The 10774-nt window shown below is 43.3% G+C and overlaps 1 protein-coding gene across 1 annotated transcript; it reads left to right on the top strand.

Annotated features, from left to right (window-relative positions):
- Positions 1 to 1034: 1034 nt before the first annotated feature.
- LOC311119590 (uncharacterized protein) lies at positions 1035 to 2283 on the top strand (the record flags this gene model as incomplete). Its single annotated transcript, XM_084194262.1, has 3 exons — positions 1035 to 1317; positions 1421 to 1509; positions 2068 to 2283. The coding sequence occupies 3 exons, from the start codon at positions 1035 to 1037 to the stop codon at positions 2206 to 2208; spliced, it is 513 nt and encodes a 170-aa protein (XP_084050388.1). The 3' UTR covers positions 2209 to 2283.
- Between the last annotated feature and the right edge of the window lie 8491 nt (positions 2284 to 10774).

Below are 10774 nucleotides of genomic sequence, written 5' to 3'. Positions count from 1 at the left end.
TTGTTTATATTTTTTTATGTATTGTTGGTGCAGTCAGGGGTGCCAGTAATTTTGGAGCCCACTGTAGATGTGTTTTAGTGTGAAAATAGTAAGATTACTGTCTCTCTCTCTTCTCTCTGTGGTCCTCTGTAGCTCAGCTGGTAGAGCACGGCGCTTGTAACGCCAAGGTAGTGGGTTCGATCCCCGGGACCACCCATACACAAAAATGTATGCAAGCATGACTGTAAGTCGCTTTGGATAAAAGCGTCTGCTAAATGCCATATTATTCTTTTCTCAGAGCCTGATGATGTGAGGCTGGTGGGAGGAGGCAGTCGCTGTGCTGGTGGAGTGGAGCGGTACGACCAGGGAGAGTGGAGGACTGTGGGAGCTGAAGACTCGGACAAGGAGGCTTTAGCTGCAGTAGTGTGTAGACAGCTGGGTTGTGGCTCCACTGTTTCAGTTCTACCTGGAAACACCACTAGAGGGTTTGGAGTTGACTGTTCTGGGACTGAGCCTTCACTGAGGGAGTGTTGGAGAACAATTGATCTCCTTCCTGTAGTCACAGTGATCTGCTCAGGTAATAACAAGATATTATAATTATATTCAACTGATTTCCTTCATTCATACAACTTCCTCTGCACCTCTCACAATGACTGTTTAGCTTGTAAATCTGCTTTGCAAAACAGATCAATCAGTCAAGTAGGAATCAAATACAACTTCAATATCCCAGAATGCTTTTGTATTTGAACGTTATCTCACTGAACGTCTCTACTCACTACCACTGTCACATGTCATGTTATTGTCATATCTAAATGTCATATCATTATTTTTCTCTCCTCTTGTTCCAGATGTCCTGCTTCAGCCTGATATCAACATATGTTGTCTCAGTGACTGTAGGCCCACTACTCATGTTGCCCTGTGAGGGAGGGTGGCTAGCACTGTTACATGCTGATGTTATTGTCATATCTATAGGAAACTAGTTGAAGAGGTTTTTCTTGTTCTCTTTTATTGTTACAGATCTCCTGGTCCAGCCTGATATCTACCTGACTGACTCAATGGGAGGGGTCTCCAGGGGCCATGAGGGGCCAGAGGTGTTCAGGGGCTACAACTTCACCATCTCCTGCTCCACTCAGCCACAGTACCCAGGAGGCTCCTTCCTCCTCACGTTCACCGGCTCCAATAGAACCCAGACCCAGCCAGCTGTCAATCACTCTGCTGCCTTCCTCTTCCCTGCTGCAGATGACTCCCACCAAGGGAACTACAGCTGTGTTTATGACAATTATGTTTTCTCTCATAACTTCTCCTCTGAGAGTGAGCTCCTCAACCTCACCGTCACAGGTAACTGAACATGAACCAGACTTATAACTTTGTCATTGACAGATTTCCCACAGATCTATATGATGATGATCAGTCCCCTCATCAAAGGTGTTTCTGTTTTCAGCCTCTCCTCTACCAGCCTTCATCATCAGACACGTTGTAGTGCTGCTGATCCTACTGACAGCCATCACCACCTTCTACCTGTACTACAAGGTAAAGACAGTTACTCAGACGTTACAAGTCATTTAAATGTTTGTGTCTATGAGCAGGGTTCAGCTTCTACATTGGTCTATATCTGTTTTTAAGGTGTGTGATTAACCAGATGTGTATCTTTGACTTGTGTTGCACTATCTTGGGTTTGTTCTTCTGTACTGAGAACGAGAGACGCGCACACACAGAGAACGAGAGACAGACACACAGAGAGAACGAGAGACCGGGATTTTAATAATAGCTGAAAAGTTCAGAATTAGTTTATCTTTCTAGAACCTTGGAAGACATCTAAAAAGAGTGACAGCAACCACCATGATTCCTTTTAGTTAGTTTTTTTGCAACCATGGTAACATGGGGTTATGGTAACATGGGGTTTTAATTATTTTAAGAGAGTAGCTCAATTACGTCTGTTTTGTGTTCCAGAATGTATTGCTGCTTTTTGCTTTTGTCTTTATGTCTTTATCTTATTTAGTGTTTCTCTTAGATTCTTTATCTTGAAGTGTTTCCATTATTAGTCCATGACTGACTGACTCACTCACTCTTGGTGCTGTGTCTCCCTAGACCACCAGGAGGCAGAAGAGAGTGAACAGGTTGAGCAGCATGGATCTTTATGTTGATGCCAATGCCATGGAGATGGTCTCTCTGAGCTCCAGAGCTGAAGCTGGACCGGGAGAGGAGAGAGCAGCCCAGGGGACTGAGTAGGAGTAGAATGATGCTGACCCTACATGCTGATCTTAGGTCAGTTTTGTGTTTTAAATCTATGGTCAGCAGTGGACTGGTGTTTAGAATGTGGTGACAAACCTTAAGTGGTTCTAATTTTAATAACATGTTCAGAATTAGTTTATCTTTCTAGAACCTTGGAAGAAATCTAAAAGGAGTGACTGCAACCACCATTATTCCTTTTAGTTAGTTTTTTGCTACCATGGTAACATGGGGTTTGGGTAACATGGGGTTTGGGTAACATGGCGTTTTGGTAACATGGGGTTTGGGTAACTTGGGGTTTGGGTAACTTGGGGTTTGGGTAACTTTGGGTTTTGGGTAACATGGAGATTGGGTAACATAGGGTTTTGGTTACGTGGGGTTATGGTAACATGGGGAATGGGGTAACATGGGGTTTTGGGTAACATGGGGTTTTGGGTAACATGGGTTTTGGGTAACATAGGGTTTTGGTTACGTGGGGTTTGGGTAACATGGGGTTTTGGTAACATGGGGTTTTGGTAACATGGGGTTATGGTAACATGGGGATTGGGTAACAAGGGGAATGGGGTAACATGGGGTTTTGGGTAACATGGGGTTTTGGGTAACATGGGGTTTTGGTAACATGGTGTTTTGGTAACATGGGGAATGGGGTAACATGGGGTTATGGGTAACAAGGGGTTTTGGGTAGCATGGGGTTTGGGTAACATGGGGTATGGGGTAACATGGGGTTACGGGTAACATGGGGTTTTGGGAAACATTGGGTTTTGGGTAACATGGGGTTATGGGTAACATGGGGTTTTGGTAACATGTGGTTTTGGGTAACTTGGGGTTTTGGTAACATGGGGTTTTGGGTAACATGGGATTTTGGTAACATGGGGTTTGGGTAACATGGGGTTTTTGGTAACATGGGGTTTTTGGTAACATGGTGTTTTTGGTAACATGGGGTTTTGGTTACGTGGGGTTTGGGTAACATGGGGTTTTGGTTACATGGGGTTTTGGTAACATGGGGTTATGGTAACATGGGGATTGGGTAACAAGGGGAATGGGGTAACATGGGGTTTTGGGTAACATGGGGTTTTGGGTAACATGGGGTTTTGGTAACATGGGATTTTGGTAACATGGGGTTTGGGTAACATGGGGTTTTTGGTAACATGGGGTTTTTGGTAACATGGTGTTTTTGGTAACATGGGGTTTTGGTTACGTGGGGTTTGGGTAACATGGGGTTTTTGGTAACATGGGGTTTTGGTAACATGGTGTTTTGGTAACATGGGGTTTTGGTAACTTTGGGTTTTGGGTAACATGGGGTTTTGGGTAACATGGGGTTTGGGTAACATGGGGTTTTGGTTACGTGGGGTTATGGTAACATGGGGTTTGGGGTAACATGGGGTTTGGGTAACATGGGGTTTTTGGTAACATGGGGTTTTGGTAACATGGTGTTTTGGTAACATGGGGTTTTGGTAACTTTGGGTTTTGGGTAACATGGGGTTTGGGTAACATGGGGTTTTGGGTAACATGGGGAATGGGGTAACATGGGGTTACGGGTAACATGGGGTTTTGGGTAACATGGGGTTTGGGTAACATGGGGTTTTGGTTACGTGGGGTTATGGTAACATGGGGATTGGGGATTGGGGTAACATGGGTTTTGGGTAACATGGGGTTTTTGGTAACATGGGGTTTTGGTAACATGGTGTTTTGGTAACATGGGGTTTGGGTAACTTGGGGTTTGGGTAACTTGGGGTTTGGGTAACTTTGGGTTTTGGGTAACATGGAGATTGGGTAACATAGGGTTTTGGTTACGTGGGGTTATGGTAACATGGGGAATGGGGTAACATGGGGTTTTGGGTAACATGGGGTTTTGGGTAACATGGGTTTTGGGTAACATAGGGTTTTGGTTACGTGGGGTTTGGGTAACATGGGGTTTTGGTTACATGGGGTTTTGGTAACATGGGGTTATGGTAACATGGGGATTGGGTAACAAGGGGAATGGGGTAACATGGGGTTTTGGGTAACATGGGGTTTTGGGTAACATGGGGTTTTTGGTAACATGGGGTTTTGGTAACATGGTGTTTTGGTAACATGGGGATTGGGGTAACATGGGGTTATGGGTAACAAGGGGTTTTGGGTAGCATGGGGTTTGGGTAACATGGGGTATGGGGTAACATGGGGTTACGGGTAACATGGGGTTTTGGGAAACATTGGGTTTTGGGTAACATGGGGTTACGGGTAACATGGGGTTTTGGTAACATGTGGTTTTGGGTAACTTGGGGTTTTGGTAACATGGGGTTTTGGGTAACATGGGATTTTGGTAACATGGGGTTTGGGTAACATGGGGTTTTTGGTAACATGGGGTTTTTGGTAACATGGTGTTTTTGGTAACATGGGGTTTTGGTTACGTGGGGTTTGGGTAACATGGGGTTTTGGTTACAAGGGGTTTTGGTAACATGGGGTTATGGTAACATGGGGATTGGGTAACAAGGGGAATGGGGTAACATGGGGTTTTGGGTAACATGGGGTTTTGGGTAACATGGGGTTTTTGGTAACATGGGGTTTTGGTAACATGGTGTTTTGGTAACATGGGGTTTTGGTAACTTTGGGTTTTGGGTAACATGGGGTTTTGGGTAACATGGGGTTTTTGGTAACATGGGGTTTTGGTAACTTTGGGTTTTGGGTAACATGGGGTTTGGGTAACATGGGGTTTTGGGTAACATGGGGAATGGGGTAACATGGGGTTACGGGTAACATGGGGTTTTGGGTAACATGGGGTTTGGGTAACATGGGGTTTTGGTTACGTGGGGTTATGGTAACATGGGGATTGGGGTAACATGGGGTTTGGGTAACATGGGGTTTTTGGTAACATGGGGTTTTGGTAACATGGGGTTTTGGTAACATGGGGTTTTGGTAACATGTGGTTTTGGGTAACTTGGGGTTTGGGTAACATGGGGTTTTTGGTAACATGGGGTTTTGGTAAAAAGGGGTTTTTGGTAACATGGGGTTTTTCGTAACATGGGGTTTTTGGTAACATGGGGTTTTGGTAACTTTGGGTTTTGGGTAACATGGGGTTTTGGGTAACATGGGGTTTGGGTAACATGGGGTTTTGGTTACGTGGGGTTATGGTAACATGGGGTTTGGGGTAACATGGGGTTTGGGTAACATGGGGTTTTTGGTAACATGGGGTTTTGGTAACATGGTGTTTTGGTAACATGGGGTTTTGGTAACTTTGGGTTTTGGGTAACATGGGGTTTGGGTAACATGGGGTTTTGGGTAACATGGGGAATGGGGTAACATGGGGTTACGGGTAACATGGGGTTTTGGGTAACATGGGGTTTGGGTAACATGGGGTTTTGGTTACGTGGGGTTATGGTAACATGGGGATTGGGGTAACATGGGGTTTGGGTAACATGGGGTTTTTGGTAACATGGGGTTTTGGTAACATGGGGTTTTGGTAACATGGGGTTTTGGTAACATGTGGTTTTGGGTAACTTGGGGTTTGGGTAACATGGGGTTTTTGGTAACATGGGGTTTTGGTAACATGGGGTTTTTGGTAACATGGGGTTTTTCGTAACATGGGGTTTTTGGTAACATGGGGTTTTTGGGTAACATGGGGTTTTGGGTAACATGGGGTTTTGGGTAACATGGGGTTTTGGTAACATGGGGTTTTAATTATTTTTAGAGAGTAGCTCAATTACGTCTGTTTTGTGTTCCAGAATATATTGCTGCTTTTAGCTTTTGTCTTCATGTCTTTATCTTATTTAGTGTTTCTCTTAGATTCTTTATCTTGAAGTGTTTCCATTATTAGTCCATGTATTATTATAATCATCTGTTCATACTTAAATCAAGGGATCAACTTTTTCTCAAGTCATTTTGGTTTGTTGTTGGGGATTGTTGTGTTGTTTACCTCTCATGATGTTATTGATTATAAATGTTATGATATTGATTAGGATGTAGATTATTGTTATGATGTTAGTAGTATATAGATAATGATGTTATTGATTATAAATGTTATGATATTGATTAGGATGTAGATTATTGTTATGATGTTAGTAGTATATAGATAATGATGTTATTGATTATAAATGTTATGATATTGATTAGGATGTAGATTATTGTTATGATGTTAGTAGTATATAGAGATAATGATGTTATTCTCTTATGATCTGTGGGTTACAGAGAAAGTATAGTACTTAGTGCAGGTCTGATATACAATAGATTGTGTTGTACAAATCAATCAATCAATCAATAAGTAACATAAATGAATATTGTATTGTATTATATCAATGACATTAAAGTTATTGTTGACAAGTGTTAATTCTACACTGAGTATACAAAACATTAAGAACACCTGCTCTTTCCCAGACATAGACTGACCAGTTGAATCTGGGTGAAAGCTATGAAGCGTTATTGATGTCACTTGTTAAATCCACTTTAATCAGTGTAGCTGAAGGGGAGGAGACAGGTTTTAAAAAAAAGATTTTTAAGGCTTGAGATAATTGACACATGGATTGTGTATGTGTTCCATTCAGAGGGTGAATCGGCAAGACAACCTATTTAAGTGTCTTTGAACAGGATATGGAAGTTGGGGCCAGGCAAACCGGTTTGAGTGTGTCAAGAACTGCAACGCTGCTGGGTATTTTACGCTCAACAGTTTGCCGTGTGTATCAAGAATGTCCTCCACCCAAAGGACATCCAGCCAACTTGACATAACTGTGGGAAGCATTGGAGTCAACATGGGCCAGCTTCCCTGTGGAATGTTTTTGACACCTTGTAGAGTCTGTGCCCTGACAAATTGAGGCTGTTCTGAGGGCAAAAGGTTGGGGTGCAACGCAATATTAGGAAGATGTTTCTAATGTTTTGTACACTCAGTGGATAGTTGATGTGAGTTCAGATAATGTTTTGTTGTTATGTTATTTACACTTTCCAGATAAAGACCTGTTGCTCTCTAAACTGCCATGTAATCACTGAATGCTTTTAATAAACTCAGTCTTGTGTGATTTCCCCTCCAGTTTTTTTTTCCACAGTGGTCAAGGGGTTATTGATCATTAGTGATTCCATCAGTGACACCAGACATCAGCTCAGCCCGGAGGTTCAGCACCTTGACCCTTAGTGACCTCTCCCCCAGACAGACAGACAGACAGACAGACAGACAGACAGACAGACAGACAGACAGACAGACAGAAGAATTCTGCATCTTCATATCACAATAACAGCTTTCTAATGTATCTGGAGGTGGTCTGAATATCGCTCACACAGGACAACGACTCCTATTGTTAGGGGCATAGACATGAGCATCTTGTCACTATATACAGATCTCTGGACGGGTGGATACACTTTTACACCTGCTACGTTAGGTTAGATACACACAGACCACATGACAGAGGAATGTACCCAACACAACTACGAGAGGGACAGAGACAGTTGGTGAAAGTAGACCTCATCTACTCTGAAGAACTAGTTAAATGATTTGTTCAGACAGTTCTGCAGTATACTTAGACAGGCTAGCTAAATAGGATGACTAAAGACAGTACAGTATGGGGAACACATAGAGGAATGTGTTCATGTGACTAAAGTATCACACCCTGAAAATTATAGGAATGTAATAGAATCATAAAACTACAATCTGATAATGTATTAAGTTTAGTTAGAAGAAAAACAAGGGCTTTGGCTTATTTTCAAATCTATGCTAGCAGGAAACAGGATGTGAAACTAGACACTGAAGAACATGTCCCCATCTTAGGTGTCTGTGTAAGATACATATTTGCTCAGCAACAGACTATTTGGGTCTTAAAAAAAGAAGTGTGAAATAGACACAGGAAAAGATGACTAGGTTGCTTCTTCAAGCTTATAGAGAAAAGTTGCCTAAATATGGGCTAGGAGCTTTTTCATTGGCCCATTTAGGGGTGTAGTAAATGAATGAATGAACCTACTGCCCAATAAGGGGACTTTGATTAATTCATTTAAACTAGAGATTTACACCTCTGGGAGTTATTCAAAGATTTAAGAAGTAGTTGACTTCAACCATTGAGATAACAACATTCTCATGACAGGAACACATACACAACTGAAATATTTGATGATTTCATAGTGATTTCCTATTTTTCTATTGATCCCTACAATCCCTACAATCCCTTCAATTGCCCTTTTGGCAATTGAATGTTCACTGTTTTTGGTTTTGAAATTTCCAATAAAAAGCTCTAAAACCATTGCAACTCAATTATTTCATAATGCATTTCATGTTTTTTTTTTATTATCGAATTTGAAAACCGTTATTTTTTTGTAATCGAACCAAAACCGAACAGACCTCAAAAAGCACTAATTGCTTAGCACTAACACAAACACACAAACACACACAAACACCTTTTGATTGTCTTTTCAACAGCAAGTTTTGTTTTTAAATTCTTAAAACAAAGACAGATTAGATGTTGTGGGACATAAATGTTCAATTATACCAATGACATTAGTTCCTCCATTTAGCTGTATAGTGTCCTATTAGCATTTAGCTGTATAGTATCCTATTAGCATTTAGCTGTATAGTGTCCTATTAGCATTTAGCTGTATAGTGTCCTATTAGCATTTAGCTGTATAGTGTCCTATTAGCATTTAGCTGTATAGTGTATAGCCCCGTGGGCCCTGGTCAATAGTAGTGAGTGCTCTATATAGGGAACAGGGTACCATTGAATATAGGGTGAAGTTTTCCCTACACGCTGATCTTGGGTTAGTTTTGCATTTCCCCCACTAATGGATAAGGTTAGGATTGGGGGAGGAGAAGCTGATCCTAGATCTGTACCTCAGGGCTGTACAGTCTTCAAATCAAATCAAATCAAATGTTATTGGTCACATGGGCCGAATACAACAGGTGCAGACCTTACAGTGAAATGCTTACTTACAGCCCTTAACCAACAGTGCATTTATTTTAAACAAAAAAAGTAAAAATAAAACAACAACAAAAAAAGTGTTGAGAAAAAAAAGAGCAGAAGTAAAATAAAGTGACAGTAGGGAGGCTATTTATACAGGGGGATACCGTTGCAGAGTCAATGTGCGGGGGCACCGGCTAGTTGAGGTAGTTGAAGTAATATGTACATGTGGGTAGAGTTAAAGTGACTATGCATAAATACTTAACAGAGTAGCAGCAGCGTAAAAAGGATGGGGTGGGGGGGCAGTGCAAATAGTCCGGGTAGCCATGATTTTCTGTTCAGGAGTCTTATGGCTTGGGGGTAGAAGCTGTTGAGAAGTATTTTGGACCTAGACTTGGCACTCCGGTACTGCTTGCCGTGCGGTAGCAGAGAGAACAGTCTATGACTAGGGTGGCTGGAGTCTTTGACAATTTTAAGGGCCTTCCTCTGACACCGCCTGGTATAGAGGTCCTGGATGGCAGGAAGCTTTGCCCCAGTGATGTACTGGGCCGTACGCACTACCCTCTGTAGTGCCTTGCGGTCGGAGGCCAAGCAGTTGCCATACCAGGCGGTGATGCAACCAGTCAGGATGCTCTCGATGGTGCAGCTGTAGAATTTTTTGAGGATCTGAGGACCAATGCCAAATCTTTTTAGTCTCCTGAGGGGGAATAGGCTTTGTCGTGCCCTCTTCACGACTGTCTTGGTGTGTTTGGACCATGATAGTTCGTTGGTGATGTGGACACCAAGGAACTTGAAGCTCTCAACCTGTTCCACTACAGCCCCGTCCACTACAGCCCCGTCTTCACTGCAGTTTGGTGGAGTGTGAAAGATGAAAAATGAAATATTTCCCTCTGCTGGCCAGAGAACAATATTACACCTCAGGTCTACATGTACAGTACTGCATCATCCTGTCAGCCAGTTACACCATTACCCAGACACTCTGGGAGAATCTTAGCCAGTTACAACATGACCCAGACACTCTGGGAGAATCTCAGCCAGTTACACCATTACCCAGACACTCTGGGAGAATCTCAGCCAGTTACACCATGACCCAGACACTCTGGGAGAATCTCAGCCAGTTACACCATGACCCAGACACTCTGGGAGAATCTCAGCCAGTTACACCATTACCCAGACACTCTGGGAGAATCTCAGTCAGTTTCACCATGACCCAGACACTCAGGGAGAATCTCAGCCAGTTACACCATGACCCAGACACTCTGGGAGAATCTCAGCCAGTTACACCATGACCCAGACACTCTGGGAGAATCTCAGCCAGTTACACCATTACCCAGACACTCTGGGATAATCTCAGCCAGTTACACCATGACCCAGACACTCTGGGAGAATCTCAGCCAGTTACACCATGACCCAGACACTCTGGGAGAATCTCATCCAGTTACACCATGACCCAGACACTCTGGGAGAATCTAGGCCAGTTACACCATTACCCAGACACTCTCTGACGGGGCCCATGTCCACCTCTCTGACGGGCCCTTTGTCCTTCTCTCATACGGGGCCCATGTCCTCCTCTCTGACGGGGCCCATGTCCTCCTCTCTGACGGGGCACATGCCCACCTCTCTGACGGGCCCCTTGTCCTCCTCTCTGACGGGCCCCTTGTCCTCCTCTCTGACGGGGCCCATGTCCTCCTCTCTGACGGGGCCCATGTCCTCCTCTCTGA

The sequence above is a fragment of the Coregonus lavaretus genome (genome assembly GCF_964263955.1).
Source record: "Coregonus lavaretus genome assembly, contig: HAP1_SCAFFOLD_4590, whole genome shotgun sequence".
In the NCBI taxonomy this organism is placed as follows: Eukaryota; Metazoa; Chordata; class Actinopteri; order Salmoniformes; family Salmonidae; genus Coregonus; species Coregonus lavaretus.
This window is presented reverse-complemented; position numbering and strand designations above follow the sequence as displayed.